This window comes from Oncorhynchus mykiss, chromosome 8 (assembly GCF_013265735.2).
Source record: "Oncorhynchus mykiss isolate Arlee chromosome 8, USDA_OmykA_1.1, whole genome shotgun sequence".
Taxonomy (NCBI): Eukaryota; Metazoa; Chordata; class Actinopteri; order Salmoniformes; family Salmonidae; genus Oncorhynchus; species Oncorhynchus mykiss.
The window spans coordinates 45,724,670-45,751,106 of record NC_048572.1 but is presented as its reverse complement, the minus strand read 5'-3'; the positions used below and the strand labels follow the sequence as shown (position 1 = coordinate 45,751,106).

Below are 26,437 nucleotides of genomic sequence, written 5' to 3'. Positions count from 1 at the left end.
ACTAAACAGATTTCTTTGGATACAAAGAAGGACTTTATCGAACAAAACTACCATTCATTGTGTAGCTGGGACCCTTGGGATTGCAAACAGAGGAAGATTTACAAAGGTAAGTGATTTATTTAATTGAAAAAAAAAAAAAAAGTATTTGATGTGGGGCACTGTCCTCAGATAATCACATGGTATGCTTTCGCAGTAAAGCCTATTTGAAATCTGACAACGCGGTTGGATTAACAAGAAGTTAAGCTTTTAAATGATGTATGACACTTGTATTTTCATGAATGTTTAATATTACGATTTTTGTATTTTGAATTTCGCGCTCTGCTATTTCACTGGATGTTGTCCATGCGCCCAAACAGGTTAAACAGCACAACAGTTTTCAGCTGTGCTAACATAATTACAAAAAGGTTTTCTAATGATCAATTAGCCTTTTAAAATGATAGATTTGGATTAGCTAACAATGTGCCACAGGAGTGATGGTTGCTGATAATGGACCTCTGTACGCATATGTAGATATCCCATTTTTATTTTTCAAAAATCTGCCGTTTCCGGTTACAATAGTCATTTACAACATTAACAATGTCTACACTGTATTTTTCTGATCAATTTGATGTTATTTTAATGGACAAAAAAAACGAGCTATTCTTTCAAAAACAAGGACATTTCTAAGTGACCCCAAACTTTTGAACAGCAGTGTATGCATAAACTCTTCCGGCTGGGAAGCATGCAGATGCCTTAAGGCAGTGGTATTCAAAGTCGGGGTGCGGGGGAACTGCAGTGGGGTCACCCCAAAAAAATCCAATAATAATTTGGGAACAAAACATTCAGAGTACAGATTGTATAGGACCATATACAAAAATTGAGAAAGATAATTAACTAAATACTATTTGAGAAATGTTTTACTTGTTTCTTTTAATTTTGATAAGAGATGAAAATGCAACGAATTTAAGGTTATTTGTTGACGTAAAAATCGAAATGTACAGATTTTAAGGTTGTGTCATTAGATCTGGGGGTCCCCGCTGAAAAAGTTTGAATACCACTGCCCTAAATGGTACTATAGACACACATCAAAAAGGTCCATTTCTATTTTGTTTGTCCATTCTGTGAGAGATTAAAGTTGTGATTTTGCTTGCAAATGTAACATCCATAACGCTTGAATGTTATAAATGCTTATTTATAATGATATAAATAAATCCTACCTGTTATAGGCACCATTATAAACACCAAAATACTATTTTGATTTTATTCAGTTACTCGCCTCATTAGTTTGAGTGGTACAGACAGTATAGTTACCTGCTAAATAAGAGCCTTCTCCGGGTCATGTTTATCTTCCAACAGCTCCTCATCAGAGTCTACAAACGGAGCAAGCACAACACCAAAAAGTCAAATAGATCTAAGAAAATTACAAAACACAGACATAGGAAATAGCGTAAATAAACTGTGCAATAAATGGATTTGAAAATGACAATATCACCATGCGGTGGCACATATCAGAGTATGCGGATATGAGGAAAAAAAATATTCTGATGACACTTCATACTGTCTTGGTCGCCAGAGAGCTTCTTCAATATTTGTCATACCAGTCGTTGGTGCCAAAACAAAATTTCTCATTTATGTTGTTTAAAAGACACTTACTTATACACTGTGAATCCCACACAGAGATTAAACCCAGTTTAAACAGCTACAACATTCTCTATGGAAAACAATCCACAAACAGGCCTGTAAAATTTCAACTCAAACCTTAGATTCACACATTCTCACCTGCCACAGACTCGGGTGGGGAGTAGAACTGCCCATCTGAAAGTGGTCCTGGTTGCACGAAGGGGGTCCTTTCAGGGGCGTCCATTATAGAAAGAAATCCTGATGGGATGAAAACACAATGATGACACATAAGTGTCACTGTAACATAGTATCACTTGTACAGTGCCTTCAGAAATTATTCACAAATCTTGACTTTCTCCCCATTTTGTTGTGTTATACCTTGTATAAAAATGTGTTGAGATTGTGTCACTGGCTTAAACACAATACACCCATAATGTCAAAGTGGAATTATGTTTTATGAAATGTGTACAAATCAACTAAAAATGAAAAGCTGAAATGTCTTCAGCCAATAAGTAAGTATTCAATCCCTTTGTTATGGCAAGCCTAAATAAGTTCAGGAGTAAACAAACAGAATAGAGCTATGCACAGGCAGAATCCTAGAGGAAAATCTCATTCAGTCTGCTTTCCAACAGACAAATTCACCTTTCAGCAGGACAATAACCTAAAATACAAGGCCAAAAATACACTGGAGTTGCTTACCAAGACAACATTGAATGTTCCCGATTGGCCTAGTTACAGTTGACTTAAAATCATCTTGAAAAGCTCTGGCAAGAATTTAAAAAGGCTGTCAAGAAATTTACCCAGAAATACTCACAGCTGCAATCACTGCCAAAGGTAATTCTAAAATGCATTGACTCAGGGGTGTGAATACCTATGTAAATTAGATATTTCTGCAAGTAATGTACATTTCTTGAAACATGTTTTGTTATTATGGGGTACTGTGTGTAGATGGGTGAGAAAAAACAACGTAATCCATTTTGAATTCAGGCTGTAACACAAAATCCTTCGACCTCATGGCTTAGTTCTTGCTCTGACATGAACTGTCAACCGTGGAACCTTATACAGACACGGTTTGTGCCTTTCCAAATCATGTCCAATCAATTGAATTTACCACAGGTGGATGCCAACCAATTTGTATAAACATCAAGGATGATCAATGGAAACAGAATGCACCGGAGTTCAATTTCGAGTCTCAAAGCAAAGGGTCTGAATTACCTGTTTTCCGCTTTGTCATTATGGGGTATTTTGTGTAGATTGATGAGGAAAGAAATGTATTTAATACATTTTAAGGCTGTAACGTAACAAAATGTGGAAAAAGTGAAGGAGTCTGAATATTTTCCAGACGCACTGTATATACAGATGCGGTCATGTCTTGCTGAATGCGGTGAAGGAAAACACTGTGGCAGCAAGCACAATTGCATGTTTGTTTTTCAAAAGAGACCCACTACAATAATTTGAGCTTTTAACAATACAAATGACTCCAATCAAGACAAAAGGATATGTAACCCATTTGTCTTTTCATGTGTTTTTATATTACATTATGATTTAAAATCTGTATTTCTTCCGTTTCTGTAAACTGTGAGTATGAATCAAAATAAGTCAATTTAGAAGATTGTCTAGGGCGCCGTCCCAATTATCTCTTCCTCCCAAAGTGTGTACTTGTTCACTTTCCTTTCATTTACTTATTTGTTGAAATATCTGGTGAAGACTCCCTCTAGCCCATACCTCCACCAATCCAATGCTTTTAGATTTGTGGGAAGTAGTGAACGGATGTACACCTCAGGAGAAAGGAGATATTATTGGGATGCACCCTAGGAGTGCAATGGGAGAGTTTCCCATACTCACTGTTCTCATCGTCAGCCTCCTGAGGTAGAACCTTAAAGTCTAGTAGCCACGTCTCTATCCAGGCCAGGATGAAAGAGATGATGGGCAGCAGGTACCCAAAGGCTCCCTGGGAAAGGAGCTGGAACATGCACACACATATAGCAAAACACACATAAGCAAACATATGTTGTTACTTGCATACTGACAAGAACAGACACTAAACATGTACAGTGATTCCTCCATTAAAAGTTGTGTCATACTGCGGCACACCCTGCGTGCTGCCGCAGCATTCTGTGGCATGTCATTTAATTGTCAGACATTTTTTCTGTTACTGCAAATTATTGCTAGTTTGACCACCAGAGGGCATCTTTGAGAAGCATTTGATAGTATTCCGTATTGGCATTACCAGAGAATTTAAAACCTTTTTTGTAATAACATAGTATATGGGATTGATTTTAAAAAATGGCTTAATTCATTTGATTAATATTATGGTGTTCCTATTCAGAGAAAAAAGAAACCCTCAGGGTTTCCGTTAGGATGGAATGGAAAATATGGCGCTGTACAACGTGACGGTCGGGAGTAGGCTACAGGATGGAACATTTTTTGCCTTCAACTTTGCTCCAATATTTCTGTAAATCAGTGATATTTATTCCCATAGTAATTCATTATGGATCCATAAGTAAATAACATCTGCATTTTGAAAGAGTATTTTTTATCATTATTTTATTAACAAAATGTGTTTATTTGGCTACTGTGCAGTCTACAATAGATACTGTAGTAAACATGGGAAAGTGCCTAATTTCTTACATAAGGGAGAACAGGCTGTGTCTGTACTACAGAATGCAGCCTGTTGGGGAGGAAGGAGTAGGCTGTCCTTGAAAATAAGAATTTGTTCTTAACTGATTCCATGTGTGTTATTTCATAGTTGTGATGTCTTCACTATTATTCTACAATGTAGAAAATAGTACAAATATAGAAAAATCCTGGAATGAGTAGGTGTATCCAAACTTTTGACTGGTACCTGCTAGAATGGAAAATATGGCGCTGTACAACACGACGGTCGGCAGTACAGTACTGGGCTATTTGGCTAAAGAATCCCTATGTCGTGCAGACGAGACCGGGGTTCAAATCACCGATGGGGAGGAAGGAGTAGGCTTGTCTCAAGAGTCCCCATGCTTGTCTCAGAGTAACGCGAAACAGTGCTAAAATAGTTGTAGGCTTCTAACTTCAATATGCTCTTTAAATAAATAAGACCTACACCACTTAACAGTATATCTACAAATATTATTTTCAATGATGTGACTCTCCGACAATAATTGCTCTTAAGAGGATTGGAGGACACTATATTAATATCTAAAGGGGCATTTGCCATTAGGTTTCTGGAGAACGCAGACATCACTTGCTTATATTCAGTCAACACCTATCTTAAGAATATCGTGGAATATTGGAAAATTTTCATTTCTCCATGCTTGTCTCAGAGCAGTGCGAAATGGTGCTGAAATAGACAACCACAGCGGTGCCCACTCGGGCATCTCTTCGGTTACACATCCTTGAAAAGGCAGAACAGCATAACCGTCCGGGCGGCCCTTGCTGTGCCTGGTGAGCAGTTGGTCAAGTTCTGTTGTCAGAAGAGGAATGGAAATGTCAGTGTGAACCGAAGACCTGACGAAGCCATCACGTATGTTGACTCTGCCTGTCGGAGGAGGTGGAGTTCCAGAGCTCACTGGTGTGCCTGGCATTGATTGTTCCTCGCCCTTTTCAACGCGTGAGTGAGTCAATGATTCCAATAACTCGTCTGACAAACAAAGAACTTTGCGTCGTGCAAGCCCCGGCATGGATCAAGGCTGGCGAGACATTCAATAAAAACGTCATCTTCACAGACTAATCAACCATGGCCCTTGAGCAATTTGCTCAAAATTGCTACAGGAAAAAAAGAAGATCAAGAAGATTAATGAAAGCATAAAGATGTTGATGAATAAATGGTGTTTTGAGTTAGAAATGTAACACTTTACAGTACTTAAGCATCAAATACATTGCAAGTTGAGGGACAGTAGCCGGGCTATAAAAAGTCTATTGTCCTGCTAATAGGAAACATTTGCATGATGGGCTACATTCTTTATTGTAACCACAAATGTCACATAATTTAAATCTACCTTTCCAATTAGTTTTAGAGTTTGGGATTTACAAATGTGCACTTTTAATTATTAGTTACATTGTTTTAGTTTGAAAGAAGTCTTTTTTAAATGCTAAGTGCTAGGATGCCACATTTTTGACCAGTTGCAATTGTAAGTAGGCCACTTTAAAAAAAAAAAAACTACTTCTATTAGGCTGTTAAGCTTCATAACTGGCTGAGGTAGGCTAAGTTATTTTATATAGGTCTAGGCTCCGAAGAAATAGACTACAAGAGGGCTTAATTGAAGATTGTTGAAATGAATTGCTCGACTGTTTTCTCCATCTGTTGGTGTGCAACAATTGCACACCAACAAGTTTGCTATATTTTCAGCACCAGCCACTATTTACCTCCTATTGGCCAGTTGTTTTTTTAAATTGAACCTTTATTTAACTAGACAAGTCAGGTAAGAACCAGTTCTTATTTACAATGACGGCCTACCCCGGCCAAACCCAGATGACGCTGGGCCAATTGTGCGCCCTATGGCATTCCCAATCACGGTCGGATGTGATACACCCTGAATTCGAACCAGGGACAGTAGAAAAAGCCTCTTGCACTGAGATGCAGTGCCTTAGACCACTGCACCACTCGGGACCAATGACACACACATTTTTTCCCCCAGAACATTAACCGTGTGTAGGTAGATGTGGAAAGGTAGAACCTAATGACTTGTTGCATGTTGGCTCAGCTATTAGAAAATAATTTAGTTAAAAAGGTTCAATAGTCTATTGTTCAGCTAATAGCCCATCCTGCTATGCCTGTGAAAACCTAATAATACTTTTTCCCCTTAGCGTTTTTAGCCACAATCAGCCCCAACCCCAATTAATACATTTGGGCACAGTTGATAGCGTACTGGACTTCGGGCTAGAATGTTGAGGGTTCGAAACCTGCTCCCTGCTTGTTTCATTACATTATTATGCAGGTCTCAGAGCAAATAGCCTGGATTGTTACTCCAATATCATTCCTCGCTTCCTCCAATGCGTCATTCAGCACACTTGTGGGCGTGCTGGCAGGATGTACTGTTTTTTTATTCTGTATATATGAATTACAAATCAGCCTTTACTTAAAAGATGTGAGCTTACGCTTAGAGGTACCCAGCGTCACGGCTTCATTGCTCCAGACCACCACAAGGGGGAGTTAGGGCACTCATTATGCATTTGGGTCCCAAGGTTTTTATATGACTATTCATATTAATGAGGAATTTCACACGAGCCACCCGTCCCTGGTGAATTTCTTCAGCAAAGATGACTGACATTACGGGGGAAGCAGATGTAAGTAGTTATAACGTCATAACAAGTTAAGCAAAAAATGTACAATTAAGATGAATATGGTAGTTAATGTAGAGACAAACGATTGTGCGTATTTTTTTTGTCAAAGTTAATTTACGAAAATCGCTATTTATCAAGTTTTTTTTTTTGTTGGTGTCATATCTAATACCAGGTGTATCAAACTCCATTCTTTGAATGATGCTGTGTCTGCATGTACATATTACAATTATACACTTCAACAGTGTTTACCGCTCCTGGGACGTCAATGATTACACAGTGTAACTATGAAATAGACTAGAAACATGATTTAACCAGTTGCGACGAGCAAACCCGTATCCGGGAGCGTAATCATAGCCTCAAAAGCATTAGCATAACGCAACGGACATAAATACCCCTAGAAACGTTTCCTATTCATGAAAATCGCAAATGAAATGAAATAAATATATTCAAACACAAGCTTAGCCTTTTGTTAACAACACTGTCATCTCAGATTTTCAAAATATGCGTTACAGCCAACGCTAGACAAGCATTTGTGTAAGTTTATCATGGCATAATGCTATGCTAGGCTCTGCTGGCAGCAGGCAACATTTTCACAAAAATAAGAAAAGCAACCAAATTAAATAATTTACCTTTGAAGAACTTCGGATGCTTTCACTCAGGAGACTCCCAGTTAGATAGCAAGTGTTCCTTTTTTACAAAAATATTATTTTTGTAGGCGAAAAAGCTCCCGTTTCTTCACCATGCTTGGCTGAGAAATCGACCGAAAAATACTACAACTATAAGGCAAACTTTTTTCAAAATTAGCTACATAATATCGACAGAAACACGGCAAACGTTGTTTAGGATCCATCCTCAAGGTGTTTTTAACAAATATATTCGATAATATATCCGTCGAGGCAGTTGGTTTCTCATAAGAAGCGATTGGAAAAATGGCTACCTCAGTATTTTTTCTGCGGGAGACACCATGTGACCACATGCCATATATGGTCCCATACAGCCATTCTTCAAGGGAAATGCCTAAAAAGACATCACAATGCTGTAGACACCTTGGGGAAAACGTGGAAAACGTAAGCTCATTCGTAGCTCATTCACAGCCATATAAGGAGTCATTGGCATGAGGCAGTTTAAAAAAATGCAGCAATGGTTGGATTTGTATCTGGGTTTCGCCTGTAACATCAGTTCTGTGGCACTCACAGACAATATCTTTGCAGTTTTGGAAACGTCAGAGTGTCTTCTTTCCAAAGCTGTCAATTATATGCATAGTCGAGCATCTTTAAAACGGGAACGTTTTTCATCCAAAAATTAAAATAGCGCTCCCTAAATCCAACTAGTTAAAGGAGGAACCACTGTACCAACACCAAGTCCTACAGTAATGCTTACATTATTCGATTCACAATCCAAACATGAAAAATAAAAATCATCTTACCACCCTTCAACTATGTCAGAGAGAAGATGCATATCCCTCCTATTGTATTCAAATTATGAAATATATTTTCATTCCTCTTGTTAAAATTACATCAGACATACTTTAATAAAAGCATACCTTTGATAAAATGACTTTTGCGATCAGGAAAGCACTTGTGGTTGCTGTGGTTATCTGTGATGGAAAGACCGATCAGAAAACAGTTACTACTTGTAGTTGGCATTAAATACATTATATCAGTAAAAATGAAATCATGAAAAGAAAATGTCACTGCATCATAAGTGAACTATTGAAGAAAAAAAACAAGACAGGAAATGTGTTGCCATGCAATTACTGTCTATTCGATTCATTGCTCGACTGAAAACAGGCACAATGAACATGTAAAACAGGACCTGCACAGGGGAAACAGCATCCTCTAGAGTAGCAAATGTGAAAATGTGTTTGAGTCATAGGATGGTTCACCTACCGCTATGGCCCACCAGTGACGCAGTTTACAAACAGCATAGGCCAAGATTAGGGCTGCAAACCGTAACACAGCCAGGAGCTAGGGAATATTCAGTTGCAATTTACGTCATCATTTCTGCCTGATCTGGATAACAAATGAGCACTGTACTCTGAGCAAAGATGCAGCATAATGGACTTACAAATATGTCGAAGAATGAGGCATGGTAGTCATAGTGTAAGACCTCCTTATCGAGCCGCGTCTCGATTCCTCCATTCACCTATGAAGACAAAAAAAACAAAAATGGATTTGACAGATCGGACAGATGCAAAATAACCAAATCTGTACTCAATACATCGAGTTAACTTGTCATAGATTCAACTAATTCTTAAAATACCAAACATTTTCAATATTCCCCCATTCAAATATGCGACTTGCTATGTTATCCGTGATTGGCATGCATTTTTGTAACAACTGTGTTGGCGGCATTGGCAATGTAGGTGAGCAACCGGTCAAAATGTTACTTTGGAGACAGTAAATATTACATTTATTTTTTATTTTATCTTTATTTAACTAGGCAGGTCAGTTAAGAACAAATTCTTATTTTCAATAACGGCCTAGGAACAGTGGGTTAACTGCCTTGTTCAGGGGCAGAACGACAGATTTTTACCTTGTCAGCTCGGCGATTTGATCTTGCAACCTTTCGGTTACTAGTCCAATGCTCTAACCACTTGGCTACCTGCCGCCCCATGAACAAGATGATATCAGTTCAATCATACAGTGCCTTGCGAAAGTATTCGGCCCCCTTGAGCTTTGCGACCTTTTGCCACATTTCAGGCTTCAAACATAAAGATATAAAACTGTATTTTTTTGTGAAGAATCAACAACAAGTGGGACACAATCATGAAGTGGAACGACATTTATTGGATATTTAAAACTTTAACAAATCAAAAACTGAAAAATTGGGCGTGCAAAATTATTCAGCCCCCTTAATTTAATACTTTGAAGCGCCACCTTTTGCTTGGGGTATGTCTATCAGTTTTGCACATCGAGAGACTGACACATGATGCTGCCACCACCATGTTTGACAGTGGGGATGGTGTGTTCAGCTGTGTTGCTTTTACGCCAAACATAACGTTTTGCATTGTTGCCAAAAAGTTCAATTTTGGTTTCATCTGACCAGAGCACCTTCTTCCACATGTTTGGTGTGTCTCCCAGGTGGCTTGTGGCAAACTTTAAACAACACTTTTTATGGATATCTTTAAGCAATGGCTTTCTTCTTGCCACTCTTCCATAAAGGCCAGATTTGTGCAATATACGACTGATTGTTGTCCTATGGACAGAGTCTCCCACCTCAGCTGTAGATCTCTGCAGTTCATCCAGAGTGATCATGGGCCTCTTGGCTGCATCTCTGATCAGTCTTCTCCTTGTATGAGCTGAAAGTTTAGAGGGACGGCCAGGTCTTGGTAGATTTGCTGAATAATTTTGCACGCCCAATTTTTCAGTTTCTGATTTGTTAAAAAAGTTTGAAATATCCAATAAATGTCGTTCCACTTCATGATTGTGTCCCACTTGTTGATTCTTCACAAAAAAATACAGTTTTATATCTTTATGTTTGAAGCCTGAAATGTGGCAAAAGGTCGCAAAGTTCAAGGGGGCCGAATACTTTCGCAAGGCACTGTAGATTGAAAAGCCTGAGAAGTTTGTGTGTGAGTTACTATTGTTTTTAAAGGTCAAAGGGTCAGTGTAGAAACTGGTATAGAACACCAAGTTTGGCAAATTTGCCACTGGCACCCTGTGCTCTTCACAGATGAAAGCAGGTTCACACTGAGCACGTGACAGAGTCTGGAGACGCCGTGGAGAACGTTCTGCTGCCTGCAACATCCTCCAGCATGACCGGTTTGGCGTTGGGTCAGTCATGGTGTGGGGTGGCATTCCTTTGGGGGGCCACACAGCCCTCCATGTGCTCGCCAGAGGTAGCCTGACTGCCATTAGGTACCGAGATGAGATCCTCAGACCCCTTGTGAGACCATATGCTGGTGCGGTTGGCCCTGGGTTCCTCCTAATGCAAGACAATGCTAGACCTCATGTGTCTGGAGTGTGTCAGCAGTTCCTGCAAGAGGAAGGCATTGATGCTATGGACTGGCCCGTCCCATTCCCCAGACCTGAATCCAATTGAGCACATCTGGGACATCATGTCTCGCTCCATCCACCAACACCACGTTGCACCACAGACTGTCCAGGAGTTGGCGGATGCTTTAGTCCAGGTCTGGGAAGAGATCCCTCAGGAGACCATCCACCACCTCATCAGGAGTATGCCCAGGCGTTATAGGGAGGTCATACAGGCACGTGGAGGCCACACACATACACACACACTACTGAGCCTCATTTTGACTTGTTTTAAGGACATTACATCAAAGTTGGATCAGCCTGTAGTGTGGTTTTCCACATTAATTTTGAATGTGACTCCAAATCCAAACCTCCATGGGTTGATAAATTTGATTTTCATTGATAATTTGAGTGATTTTGTTGTCAGCACATTCAACTATGTAAAGAAAAAAGTATTTAATAAGAATATTTCATTCATTCAGATCTAGAATGTGTTATTTTAGTGTTCCCTTTATTTTTTTGAGCAGTGTATATATCCCCATATTACTCAGAGGAGATCTTCCCCACTGTTCCCCTGATGACCACACCAAATAATGACACAGTGGGGCAAAAAAGTATTTAGTCAGCCATCAATTGTGCAAGTTCTCCCACTTAAAAAGATGAGGCCTGTAATTTAAATAAATTCATTAAAAATCCTACAATGTGATTGCACAACAGCAGAACCTGAACAGAGCTGCATTTCCTGGCAAAATGGTAAAAATATAAAAGAATTAAGAGTGCCATTTCCTCAGACCTCTCTGATGAGGATAGGTTACCCGTCCTGTTGGGGGAGGACGCAGACAGCTGTGGGTTGGCAGCACACTACATCACTACATTGCGCACTACATTGCCTGCCATAAGTTGAGGGACAGACCAACATACCTGCACATGTCCTATATGCTTATTTTGACCTTTGGTTATTGCTGTTACTCGTGCCGTTGACAATATTGATTATGTTAATATTGTAAACCTCCAAAGTAAGCTTTGGCAATACATACATTGTTACATCATGCCAATAAAGCAAACTGAACTGAAAATTGGGAGAGAAAAAGGGGAGAGAAAGCGAGCAAGAATATAATTTTGCGCGTAAATGCCTCTCACCTGTAACAAAGACCTGTTGTGTGCTTTAGAGAGATCAAGTAATCACTGTGTTCATTAATAGTGTATAGTGAGGTGATGTGTGTGTAACACTCACTGTGGATAGAGAGCCAGGGATGCAGGGATAGGGGCATGAACTGTGACTATTCTCACACATTGTTTTGTCTGTTGTATTCCAATCAAAAACAATGCCACAAACATTCATATAGTTATGGGAATGTGATTTTTGGATACTCACCTTGAACTAATAGATTTGTGGACAAAATGAAGCTGCAAATGAGATTAAGACAAGACTCAAATTGTACTTTTTCCTCATGGACTAAACACAAATATTGTTGCTACGGTAGGTTAATTAGCCTACATGTTTTTTTGGTTATCATTCTCTTCCTCAGTCTACATACCATAATGACAAATTGGGAAATGTATATTAATGCATATTAAAAATTTCAATTAAAAACTTAAATATACATAAGTATTCAGACCCTTTACTTTGTTGATGCACCTTTGGCAGCCTCGAGTCTTCTTGGGTATGATGCTACAAGCTTGGCACACCGGTATTTGGAGAGTTTCTCCCATTCTTCTGTGCAGATCCTATCAAGCTCTGTCTGGTAGGCGTCGCTGCACAGCTATTTTCAGGTCTCTCCAGAGATGTTCGATCAGGTTCAAGTCTGGCCTCTGGCTGGGCCACTCAAGGACATTCAAAGACTTGTCCCCAAGCCTCCTGCATTGTCTTGGCTGTGTGCTTCGGGTCATCGTCCTTTTGGAAGGTGAACCGTCACCCCAGTCTGAGGACCTGAGAACTCTGGAGCAGGTTTTCAGCAAGAATCTCTGTACTTTGCGCCGTTCATCTTTGCCTTGATTCTAGTTATTCTCCCAGTCCCTTTCACTGAAAGACATCCCCACAGATTGATGCTGCCACCGCCATGCTTCACCGTAGGGATAGTGCCAGGTTTCCTCCAGATGTGAAACTTTCCATTCAGGCCATGGTCTGACAGTCCTTTAGGCACCTCTTGGCAAATAGGCTGTCATGTGCTTTTTACTGGAGTAGTGGCTTCTGTCTGGCCACTCTACCGCAAAGGCCTGATTGGTGGAGTGCTGCAGAGTTGGTTGTCCTTCTGGAAGGTTTTCCCATCTCCACAAAGGAACTCTAGAGCTCTGTCAGAGTTACCATCAGGTTCTTAATCACCTCCCTGACCAAGGCCCTTCTCCCCCAATTGCTCAGTTTGGCTGGGCGGCCAGCTCTAGGGAGCGTCTCGGTGTTTCCAAAGTTCTTCCAGTTAAGAATGGAAGAGGCCACTGATCTTGAGGCCCTTCAATGCTGCAGACATTTGTTTTTACCCTTTCCCAGAGCTGTGCATCGACACGATCCTGTCTCGGAGCTCTACGGACAACTCCTTCGACCTCACGGTTTGATTTTTGCACAGTCATGCACTCAACTATTTCAGCCACACACACACACACAATTGCTGACAGGTGTATAAAATCAACCACACAATCTCCATAGACAAACATTGGCAGTAGAAAGGCCTTACTGAAGAGCTCAGTGACTTTCAACACAGCACAGTCATAGGATGTCACCTCCAACATGTCAGTTTGAAAAATGTCTGTCCTGCCCCGGTCAACTGTAAGTACTGTTATTGTGATGTGGAAACTTCTAGGAGCAGTGAAGGCTCAGCCACGAAATGGCAGGCCACACAAGCTCACAGACCGGGACCGCCGAGAGCTGAAGTGCGAAAAAAATCATCCGTCCTTGGTTGCAACACTCACTAGGGTTTGAAACTGCCTTTGGAAGCAACATCAGCACAATAACTGTTGGAAACTTCATGAAATACGTTTCCATGGCCAAGCCTAAGATCACCATGCGCAATGCCAAGCATTGGTTGGAGTGGTGTAAAGCTCACCGCCTTTGGACTCTGGAGCAGTGGAAACGCGTTCTCTGGAGTGATGAATCACGCTTCACCATCTGGCAGTTCGACGGACAAATCTGAGTTAGGCAGATGACAAGAGAACGCTACCTGCCGCAATGCATAGTGCCAACTATGAAGTTCAGTGGACGAGGAATAATGGTCTGGGGCGGTTTTTCATGGTTCGGCCTTGGTCCCTTAGTTGCAGTGAAGGGAAATCTTAACGCTACAGCAAAAATGAGTTTGCATTTTTGGCCAAAATTTAATTTAAAAGCTTTTTACTAATCATTCTTTATATCATTTATTTTAGTTTCATAGTATAATTTTTGTTAAGTTCAGTCACATGATTTCTCAAATTTGGAATACGTTTGCCAGTCGGTTGTGCAGCCATACTTATGTGCCATTTATTTTGCCTTATCCTTCTCAACCATACAATTTTTCAATTCAAAAGGATTTAACCAATTTGTACAAATTTTTTCTTAATGGGTGCAAGCTTATTAGTAACTGGAATAAGCAATTTCATAAATGCTTCAAGTGCAGAATCAGGATGTCACTCATTACACACAGACCAACAAATATTCCACATCTTCAACATTCAGAATCATTGTAAAACCGCTATGATAGCTTAGAAACCATTTTAAATCCAGTCTTTGGAACATTGTTTTTTAGATATGGCTAGATATGGCTACTATATTATGATCACTAAATTCAATGGGTGTGGATCTTGCTTCAAAGCAGATTTCTACAACATTGGTAAAGACGTAATCATCCACTTGTATCGACTTAGTTCCTGTTCCGTTTGTAAATACCCTGGTAGGTTGACTGATAACCTGGACCAGGTTGCAGGCACTGGTTACAGTTTTAAGCTTTTTCTGTGGACGGCTTGATGAAAGCCAGTCAATATTTAGATCACCCAGAAAATCTGCTTCTATTGATATTACATACATTACCAAGCATTTCACACACATTATCCAGAGACGAATTGTTAACACTTGGTGGTCAAATAGCAACTTCCCACACGAACAGGCTTTAGGCGAGGCAGATGAACCTGAAGCCATATTACTTCAACAGCATTTGACATGAGATCCTCTCTAATCTTTACAGGAATATGACTCAAACAGCAATACCTCCATTGGCATTCATGTGTCTAGTGTAGCTGTTATAACCATATATTGCTACCACTGTATCAAAAGGAATTAGTTTCAGAGCCAATATATGCAGGTTTTCTGTTGCTAGCAAGATCGCTTTAATGCACCTTATTTTTTAGGCTACATACAGCTGTTTTTTGGTGCTTTTCTGGGATTCTTGATTTTTATTGCTTTACTGGGAGGCTTAGAGGTAGACATGACAGCGATATTTATATTTGAGCTAATAGTGCAGGGTGAACTGCTCACAGTGGGCGTCCTTACTAGGGAAAAACATCTCCATGCTAAACAGTATAACTCAGGATCATAGGCAGATGATTACTGATGATAATAGCCGTCGGATTGACAGGCATTTAGAAGAACATAAATTAGGTTACTTACATTATGACTGCCAACACTCCTGGGAAAATGTACATTTGCAGCAGTACTACGACAGCTCGGTGACACAATAGTAGGGATTATCTGAGCAGGGCTTGGGTCACTGATAAGTCATTGTCTCAATGCGGCCTTGAAAGGCCAGGACAGAGTCCAGAGTAAAAAAAAAAATATTACACATTTTTTTTGCCATTAATTCGTGGGTTGAGGTCCCTGAACCAATAAGTTGGTTGTATTCATGAAAGTCTTGTGACATGTTACGTCCCCAAAAAGAATCCAAAAATGTAGCCGCTCAAACAGAAGTGGGAACTAACAGTCACTAACAACCAAAAGGAAGCAGGTGGAGTGTTCATTAGGTGTCCACTGAAAGTTGACTAGCAACAAGAAAGTGGGTCCTAAAAAGACACCCACCATGTGTGCCCACTAAATTAAATGTGTGCCCACTAAGATAAAAAGTTTGTGAAAAACAAACTCAATGAGGAAGCGCTGAACACCAGTAAAGCTCTTCTAACATCTCTCATGCCAGCTGCTAAGGTTGCACATTTTGGGGAATATTCAGTGGAAACTTTCCGTGGGAAATAACAGGAATTAATATTAATACCATTTAAAAATTAAGATTTTTTTTTGCATTGGATATATCATATGGAGACAGAAACAAACCTTTTACCTTATCATAAGTAGACATAATTGCAAATGATTAAATCCTTCCAATAGAAAAAATATTTGTTACGAATTGAACTTTAATTAAATTAGTTGACTCTTCACATGGGATGATTTCACTGAACAACAAAAGGGAATATTGAATGATTCCCAATGACCCATTGCATCTCCCAAAAATGTTTTCAACATACATCTGTAAAATGATAGTCTAGAAACTAAAACTTTGGTTGTCTTCCTCAGGCTTCCATATCTTTTCCCTGGACCTCCTCAATGTCCACCTCTTGAACATCAGACTCCAAGGCCTCATCTTCACTGTCCAACCTTGTTGAGGATGGCCACCAATTTTTCAACCCTTGTATTGGTCAGCCTGTTGCGTGCTTTGGTGTGTGTGTTCCTAAACAAGGAACAGTTGCGCTGCGGGAGATGTTGGTGGGATTTGGAGGATGGAGGCAACAGGGGAAAGAGCCTCAGATCCACAAAGTCCCTTCCACCAGGTGGCTGATGCGATATATTGCCACGACTGCCATATTGCATCTCCATCCCAAAGCTCTTGCTTGGAAGTGTACTTCGCCAGATTGCCAAGAGCCTTGCCCTCATTCAGGCCAAAGTGGAGAGACATGGTAGTGATGACACCATAGGCCTTGTTGATCTCTGCACCAGACAGGATGCTCTTGCCAGCATATTTGGGGTCCAACATGTATGCTGCGGTGTGTATGGGCTTCAGGCAGAAGACTTCACGCTTTTTGATGTATTTTTTGAACTGCAGTTTCCTTTGCTTGGAGCAACAGTGAAGTGGGCAGGGCAGTACGGATTTCTTCTCTTACATTTGCAAGCAGAGTCTGAACATCAGATAGGATGGCATGGTCTCCCTCAATCCGTGCAATGGCTACTACTATAGGTTTCAGGCTGCTTACCCCTCTCTCCCAAAATACATCCTCCAGGAGGATCCTCTTGATGGGGCTGTCCATATCAGCAGACTATGATATGGCCATTTCTTGGAGAGACTCTTTCCCCTCCAGAAGACTGTCAAACATGATAACACCACCCCAACAGGTGTTGCTGGGCAGCTTCAAGGTGGTACTCTAATTCTTCTCACTTTCCTTGGTGAGGTAGATTGCTGCTATAACTTAATGACCCTTCACACACCTAACCATTTCCTTGGCTCTCTTGTAGTGTATCAATTGTTTTCAGTGCAATGATGTCCTTGAGGAGCAGATTCAATACATGAGTAGCACAGCCAAAGGGTGTGATGTGAGGGTAGGACTCCTCCACTTTAGACCACGCAGCCTTCATGTTCAAAGCATTGTCTGTCACCAGTGCAAATACCTTCTGTGGTCCAAGGTCATTGATGACTGCCTTCAGCTCATCTGCAATGTAGAGACATTTGTGTCTGTTGTACACGGTGTCTGTGCTCTTGTAGAATACTGGTTGAGGGGTGGAGATTTAGAACATTCAACCACCCATCAGAGATGATTGCAATATGATTTGCTTGACCTTCACTTGAACTCTGCATTCAGTAAATTAGTAGATAAAGCATGTCTGGTTGGAGGGGTGTATGCTGGGTGAAGAACATTCAGAAATCTCTTCCAATACACATTGCCAGTGAGCATCAGAGGTGAACCAGTTGCATACACAGCTTGAGCAAGACATACATCATAATTTCTCTGACTACGTTCTTCCATTGAGCCAACAAAAACTTCTGATTCCAAGAGGACCATGAGCTGTTCCTATCGATAAGGTGTCATTCATCATTTTCAACTCGAATAGAAGCAGAGTGATTTTTGTCAGAGGTTGCTTGTTGTGAGCGCTGAGGGAACTTTATGCATTTGGCCAGATGATCCTGCATCTTTGTTGCATTCTTCACATATGATTTGGCACAGTATTTGCAAATGTACACAGCTTTTCCCTTCTACATTAGCTGCAGCGAACTGTCTCCACACATCAGATAGTACCATGACATTTTCCTGTAAAGACTAGAAGAAAAAAAAATGAGTAAAAAAATATAAAATTCCATGTACAGATAAATAGTTAAGCAGTTTATTCTAATTCCTTCTTTATAAAATAAATGTTCTAAAATTAAACATGTATGGAAACAGGTGAATTAACACTCCTCAGTTAGCAGGCTCAAGCAAGCTAAACCCACATGGAAGCAAAAACTAACTATCAGAAATTGTTAACAAGATAAATAATTTAAATACTTTCCTGTAGGCTACTATTTACTAGTTAACAAAAAAAGCATGTCATTTAAAATATATTCACCCCACCCAGTATTATAATAAAATTTACCAGAAAGCATGTAGTCCTTGGCTCAGACAGTTTAGTATTGTGGGCTCAATAGCATCTCATTAGTGTGCAAGATCTTGAGAATCAGCTGTACATGTGATCAGCAACCAAGTTGTCCTTACCACTGACATGATTTCAAGGGGAAACTCCTGCAGAATGAGACTCCAGCAAAGAGAAAGCGATTCGTGGAATGTAAAAAATAAAAAATGGTTGAGTTAATAAATTTGCATTTAAACATGGACTCGAGTAAGGCAGCTCCAAAATGCAGGTGTTTCAGCCTAACTCAATGCTTTCTGTGGTGGAGGAGCAGCCAGCAAAAGCAGAGAGTAGGTGTTGGCGATGTTCTCTAGCTGCGCTGTGATTGGCTCAGTGTTCTGTCACTCCTCATGGGGACACTACACTGCCGCAGAATCTTCAGGGAGCGCTAGGCAGTTCAAGCCCCCTTGGGTGCTGCCATAGATTTACATTAGAAGTGCCCGTCTAAAGCGCGAGGTCATTGGCCACAGATAAGACGTCAAATGATGTTATAGCTTTGAATGTCAAAATCAAAATCTTAGCTAGCTAACTAGACAAGCAGTTATTATGAATCACGTTGACAATCTACTGTTCAGACGGAAAATGTCTCTTTTCCAAGCTTAAAAGGATAAACATTCACACGCAACACCATGGGCCAGAAAAAGTTGAATACATTAGCCTGATCACTGATGACTTGACATCCTATAAGGAGGTCGTCAGTGACCTGGCAGTGTTGTGGACTACAGAAAACGTAGGGCCAAGCACACCCCAATTCACATGAATGAGCGGGTTGGCAGCATCCAGTTGCTCAGTGTCCACATCACGAAGGACCTATTATGGTCCAAACACACCAACAGGGCACAACACCTCTTCCCCATCAGGAGGCTGAAAGAGTCGGCATGGGCCCTAAGATCCACAATAAGTTAAACAGCTGCACCATTGAGAGCATCTTGACTGGCTGCATCAACACTTGTTATGGAAACTGCTTGGCATCCGTAAGGCGCTACTACAGAGGGTAGTGCATGTGGCCCAGTACATCACTGGAGCCGAGCTCCCTGCATCCAGGACCAGGCAGGAAGGCCCTAAACATTTTCAAAGACTCCAGCCACCCAAGCCATTGACTGTCCTCTCTTCTACCGCACCACAAGGAGCACTAAGTCTGGGACCCAAAGGTTCCTAAAGAGTGTTAACCCCAATGCCATAAGACTGCTGAACAGTTAGTGCCTATTTGCACTGACTCTCTTGGACCGACTCTATGCGCGCTCGCTCACACACGCGCGCTCACACACACGCTCGCACACACCCGTGCGCACTCACACACACCCGCGCGCTCACACACACCTGCGCGCTCACACACACACAGTTTATTATCTATCCTGATTGCCTAGTTCCTTTTACCCCTACCTGTATGTTCACTACCGTTCCAAAGTTTCTCACTTAGAAATGTCTTTGTTTTTGAAAGAAAAGCTCATATTTTTGTCCATTAAAATAACAAAATTTATCAGAAATACAGTGTAGACATTGTTAATGTTGTAAATGACTATTGTAGCTGGAAACTGACAATTTTTTTATGGAATATCTACAAAGAACCATTACCAGCAACCACCACTCCTGTGTTCCAATGGTATGTTGTGTTAGCTAATCCAAGTGTATCATTTTAAAAGGTTAATTGATCATTAGAAAACCCTTTTGCAATTATGTTAGCACAGCTGAAAACTGTTGTGCTGATTTAAAGAAGCAATAAAACTGGCCTTCAGACTAGTTGAGTATCTGGAGCATCAGCATTTGTGGGTTCAATTACAGGCTCAAAATGGCCAGAAACAAAAAAAAACTGAAACTCATCAGTCTATTCTTGTTCTGAGAAATGAAGGCTATTCCATGCGAGAAATTACCAAGAAACTGAAGATCTCGTACAATGCTGTGGACTAATCCCTTCACAGAAAAGCGCAAACTGGCCCTAACCAGAATAGAAAGAGTGGGAGGTCCCAGTGCACAACTGAACAAGAGGACAAGTACATTAGAGTGTTGAGTTTGAGAAACAGACACCGTACAAGTAGATTTGCCATTCGCGTTATGGAGCGGTGAAACGGTGGCGGATGATGGTTGCAATTGAGATCAGCTGTGCAGGTGATTTTAGTGTGTTTGGATGGTTTAAGGAGAGATCAGCTGGCCATAGTCTAGTGGCCAATGCTGGTTACAACTGGCCTACTCTGTTTAACAATGAGAAGTGTTATCTTACCACAATGAAAAGACACTGAAACCAGGAGTGGATTCAATACATCTTTCAAAGGAAACTGTTTAAAAACCAAACAGAAGGAAAAGGGACCTAATTGAAGTTGTCCAATTGAAACTCCCATTTTTTTGCAAAACGGTTTCCATTTGGAGTAAACGGTTGCAAAACGTTTTGCAACCGAATCGGCATAATGTTTTGTGAAGTAAAAGGCAGTGTTATGTAAACTCTGGAAACTGAAAACTTTTCCCAGTAACAAAAAGGTAGCGTTTCAAAGTGATTCATAAATCGATACATTTATCTTAAACTACAGTAGTCAATATTGAGCTCTATCAATACGTTAATAAGTTATGAAAGGGCCTGGTAAATACAACAGCTTGGTACAACTGTCGTGTAGTGACAGTGTGCACTAAACCGGAGCATGAAGTTAACAGGAGTGATTCATTATAATGTCATTGAATTGGGACTGAAAACCCTCATTGCAAGAGTTCGCACATGTCCAGACTGCACTTACCAGGAGTTTGTATTCACTTTCATGATGCATTAAAAAAACAACTTACATTGAGCTCAATGATCCAGAGCAAGGTGATGAAGAGGAGGTCGAAGGTGACAAAGAGGCAGAATGTCCTCCTGACATCGGAGATGCACTTCTTCTCGCTCGCCTCATAAGACTCTATGCGGGCCAAGAGAGGTGTGGTGTTTATGCCCCTAAGGGTGGCTCTCGAGTCCACACTGCTACCGCTTCTGCTCTCCATAACTGGCCACGCCTTTCACTCTGGACTGGGTCCACCCACTAATGAAGCGTCAGTCAGCTACTTGGTTGCACCTCCAGTCACAGCCAATGACAGTAAAGGCCGAGGAGCTTTGGCAACGCCCACCACTCAAGGGGTGTGCCCACACCTGCTGCTTGCAGATATTGGCCCAGTCGACTGGTCAGAAGCAGGCCCGCCTACTTATCACATCCAGTGACGATCACTGCGGATGGATGTCAGATGCATCCCTGCCTCAGCTGAAAAAGAGAAAAGCCAGGCCTTCAGTAAATGCGGTTTACATTTCACATCAAGGAAAGGGTCCATTTGATTTGCTTGCCTGCTTTTACTTCAAATGCAGGCAGTAGACCTATTTGCATTACTGCCATTTACTTTAGTATATTACCCCATGTAAAATAATACTTGAAACCAGAGCCATCTATCTACATCTATGGTTCTGCTTAAAACCTTTCATCCTCATTACTTGCATTAAAAGCCTCCCTCAAGTGTGACTGAATGTATATTGTACATAACATATTTAACTATTGCTGTACATACTATTCTTCAGATATACTACAGATTCTATCCATACATCCCAGCACACATACTGTACATACACTGCATTCGGAAAATATTCAGACCCCTCGACTTTATCCACATTTTGAAACATTACAGCCTTATTCTAAAATTGATTAAGTGCAGTTTTCCCTCATCAATTTATACACAATACCCTGTAATGACAAAGTTAAAAACACTTGTTTTTAGAGATGTTTGCAAATGTATAAAAATAATTTCAAATATACCTTAATTACATAAGTATTCAGACCCTTTGCTATGAGACTCGAAATTGAGCTCAGGTGCATCCTGTCTCCATCGATCATCCTTGAGATGTTTCTACAACTTGATCCAATTGATTGGACATGCTTTGGAAAGGCACATTTTTTTATATTTTTTATTTTTATTTTACCTTTATTTAACTAGGCAAGTCAGTTAAGAACAAATTCTTATTTTCAATGACGGCCTAGGAACGGTGGGTTAACTGCCTGTTCAGGGGCAGAACGACAGATTTGTACCTTGTCAGCTCGGGGATTTGAACTTGCAACCTTTCGTTTACTAGTCCAACACTCTAACCACTAGGCTACACTGCCGCCCACATACCGGTCTATATAAGGTCCCACAGCATTGACTAGTCAGGATTGAGGGAAAGGTGAACGGAGAAAGTACAGAGGGATTCTTGATGAAAACCTACTCCAGAGCGCTCTGAACCTCAGACTGGGGCAAAGGTTCACCTTCCAACAGGATGACGACCCTAAGCAAACAATCAAGACAAAGCAGGAGTGGCTTCGGGATGTCTCTGAATGTCCTTGAGTGGCCCAGCCAGACCCCGGACTTAAACCAGCAACGCTCCCCATCCAACCTGACAGAGCTTGAGAGGATCTGCAGAGAAGAAATGGGAGAAACTCCCCAAATACAGGTGTGCCAAGGTTGTAGCGTCATACCCAAGAAGACTCTAGGCTTGGACCATATTAATGACCAAAGTCTCGTATTTCTGTGTGTTATGTTATAATTAAGTCTATGATTTGATATAGCAGTCTGACTGAGCGATGGTAGGCAGCAGCAGGCTCGTAAGCAATCATTAAAAAAGCACTTTTAGGCATTTTGCCAGCAGCTCTTCGCAACGCTTCAAGCATTGAGCCGTTTATGACTTCAAGCCTATCAGCTCCTATCAGTAATCGATGTGAAATGTCTAGCTAGTTAGCTGGGTGTGCGCTAATAGCGTTTCAAACATCACTCACTCTGAAACTTGGAGTAGTTGTTCCCCCCTTGCTCTGCAAGGGCCACGGCTTTTGTGGAGCGATGGGTAACGATGCTTCGAGGGTGGCTGTTGTCGATGTGTTCCTGGTTCGAGCCCAGGTAGGGGCGAGGAGAGGGACGGAAGCTATACTGTTACACTGACAATACTAAAGTGCCACTAAACACTGAACCTCAACTAAATCTTGTAATAAATAATGTGGAAATTGAGCAATACTAAACTGCTGGAGTAAGTCTGGATTGTAAACTGTCATGGTCAAAACATGTTGATATAACAGTAGCTAAGATGGTGAGAAGTATGTCCGTAATAAAGCGCTACTCTACCTTCTTAACAGCACTATCAACAAGGCAGGTCCTACAGGCCCTAGTTTCTACCTTCTTAACAGCACTATCAACAAGGCAGGTCCTACAGGCCCTAGTTTCTACCTTCTTAACAGCACTATCAACAAGGCAGGTCCTGCAGGCCCTGGTTTCTACCTTCTTAACAACACTATCAACAAGGCAGGTCCTGCAGGCCCTAGTTTCTATAACTGCCTTAATTTTGCTGGACCCCAAGAAGAATAGCTGCTGTCTTGGTAGCAGGTAATGGGGATTCATATTAAATACCAATACAGACTGACCAGGTGAACCCAAGTGAAAGCTAGGATCCCTTATTGATGTCATCTGTTAAATCCACTTCAATCAGTGTAGATGAAGGGGAGGAGACAGGTCAATTAAGTATTTGTAAGCCTTGAGACATGGATTGTGTGTGGTCAACTCAGTGGGTGAATGGGCAAGACAAAAAATGTAAGTGCCTATGAATGGGGTATGGTAGTAGATGCCAGGTGCACCGGTTTAAGTGTGTCAAAGAACTACAATGCTGCTGGGTATTTCACACTCAAGTTTCCTGTGTGTACCATGATCCACCACCCAAAGGACATCCTGACAACAGTGTGAAGCATCAACGCTTTCGACAGCTTGTAGCCCATGCCCAACGAATTGAGGCTGTTCTGAGGCCAAAAGGGGATGTTCCTAATGTTTTGTACACTCAGTGCATGTATTATGTTTATAAATGATAGTCTACTCGAAATATGACTTTACAGTATTCAGACAGCCTATAAACGTCAATGGAAAAACGAGATATGCTATTGGCTATTTCGTGAGTATGAAACCATCAGTCAGAAAAGGTGAGTCATTTATTCTGCAATGATCATGGAAATGAAATAAATAGTTGGAACTAGAGGTCTACTTGATTAAGGAAAAATGTACATACTATGACTTGACTGTGCGTTGTTCCACCTATGCATCTTAAGAAGAATGCACTAAGTTGCTCTGGATAAGGCCAAATTACTGAAATATAACATGTAACGTTAATGCCTTTATTTTAGAATGCATCGATTTTCGCTCTTCTCTCTAACGGCATCTTATAATTTAGCTACCCGTTTTTGTTATGAATAAGTGTCATATTCGTGAACTAGGCTACGTTAGCCTCCTTGCAATGTAATACTTCAACCACTAGAAACTGTCCTTAAGCATGGTCTAAGTTTGCTGGAGGACAAGCAAATCTCACGTCTAGTTCAGTTTTTATAAATGCCACATTTTACGTGAAAACATGCAACGCTAGCGTTAGGTTTGGGGCATATTGAGTATAGACAACGTTTATAAAACGAGGCAACGACGTGATTTGAGTTATCGCAACGCGAGACTACTGCAACTAACCACACACTGTTGTGCTTAATGTTGCTATGTGAGTTTCTTGTAATTGGGCATTTGGCTACATTGTTGCAAGTTCTGTTGCAAATATATCAACTAATCACAAATGTGCAGTTACTTTACCTAATGCAAATTGGGGTTAGTGATATTAAATAATTATGATCCGTTAAACTGGTTAAATAGATGTCCATATATGGCATCGAATTCAGCACAACAACATTTACAGACCCGACCGACGCTGGAGGAAAAAACAAGACAGTCCACCGATATCTGCTCGTGAGCAGGCAGTATTGCGCCCAAGAAAATGATTCTTCATAGGAGCAAATGTTTTCGAAACTGGAAATACTCTAATAATGATTAATGAACGTATACAAATGACATAGGCTGTGTTGCAGTGAAATTGTTATCTTACCTTTAATTGTAGCTACCTGTCGTGTTCTTCTTAGACCCTGCTGTCTTTGGCATATTATGCGGAAGACTAAACTGTCTGTCAATCGAATACAGCGGAAATACTTGATTCCGTCGGACAGGAAATGGGGTGATAATGGGCGCGTTCGAGCGGATCACTTTTGTCAAGTCTCCTTCCAAAGTGTGTCGCATTAGCGCAGGGTTTCCCAAACTCGGTCCTGGGGTCCCACCTGGGTGCACGTTTTGGCTTTTACCCTAGCACTCCACAGCTGATTCAAATAATCAAAACTTGATGAGTTGGTTATTTGAATTAGCTATGTAGTGCCAGGACAAAAACAAAAAAGTGGTGTGTTAAAATCCATTGAATCAGTTTTATTTGGAAATAATTTAATGCTTAAAATCTAAGTCTAGTTGTCTTATTTGAATTATTTAAATAAAATATGGGGGGGTGGGTGGTGTTATCACCATTAGTATCCACACTATGGGGCTATTTGATGTAGTCTTTTTAACTCACCTGCAATGACATTTTATTTGTTATTTCTTAGTAGTTCCCTTTCTATACAATCCATTATGTATAATTGAACTAGATATTGTTTGAATAATGCAAGACTTTAAAATTACATTCGGGAGCATAGGTCACAAATAAAGCTATCCCCACTAAAATTGGAGCACAACTCATGAGCTCACCTCCAGCACTGCTCACACCTAATCCAGTCCCCACCTGTGACTGAAAACAGGGGGAGATGCAATTGAAAAGCTCTCTTTAAAAATGTTTAGCCAGCTAGCCAGGAATATGACATGAAATGCTGTGTAAAATAGCTAAAAGGCTATAAAGTAACATTAACTTTAATCTATCAGTCACTAGTGGAAACATTCACAACTGCAATTAAGTTACATTACCTTTTTAATGTATTGTAATGGCCTGGCTAGATCATAAATGAACAAATGTCCAGACCGAGGGATTGAGTTTACGAATTCCTGTTTTATTAACCCAACTCAACACAGGCTACTGTTTGGGTGTAGCCCAAGTGAAATAAACCAAGGATAACAGTATAAAACAACCGTCACCATCTCTTGTTAAGACAAAATGTAAGAGAGAGAACAATGGCTAAGCATGGTCTTAAACTTGCGGTGCTCCACCCCCCGCCGCTCCACCAACACAACAAACGAACAGCATAACTCATAACACACA

The 26,437-nt window shown here is 40.8% G+C and overlaps 1 protein-coding gene across 5 annotated transcripts in view; it reads right to left on the bottom strand.

The window, feature by feature from the left end:
• Positions 1 to 25,406, bottom strand: part of stard3nl (STARD3 N-terminal like) — a 34,539-nt gene extending 9,133 nt beyond the window's left edge. For all 5 annotated transcript variants that reach the window (XR_002474455.2, XR_002474458.2, XM_021612618.2 and 2 more), the window contains exons 1-8: positions 25,250 to 25,406; positions 21,145 to 21,593; positions 8,929 to 9,006; positions 8,751 to 8,828; positions 8,405 to 8,458; positions 3,445 to 3,562; positions 1,759 to 1,857; positions 1,291 to 1,349 (exon numbers count right to left, since the gene is read on the bottom strand). Coding sequence is in view for 3 of the 5 variants with exons in the window: in XM_021612618.2 (XP_021468293.1) it covers positions 1,294 to 1,349; positions 1,759 to 1,857; positions 3,445 to 3,562; positions 8,405 to 8,458; positions 8,751 to 8,828; positions 8,929 to 9,006; positions 21,145 to 21,339 (678 nt within the window). In the remaining 2 variants the exon portion in view is untranslated. The remainder of the gene's footprint in view (positions 1 to 1,290; positions 1,350 to 1,758; positions 1,858 to 3,444; positions 3,563 to 8,404; positions 8,459 to 8,750; positions 8,829 to 8,928; positions 9,007 to 21,144; positions 21,594 to 25,249) is intronic.
• Between the last annotated feature and the right edge of the window lie 1,031 nt (positions 25,407 to 26,437).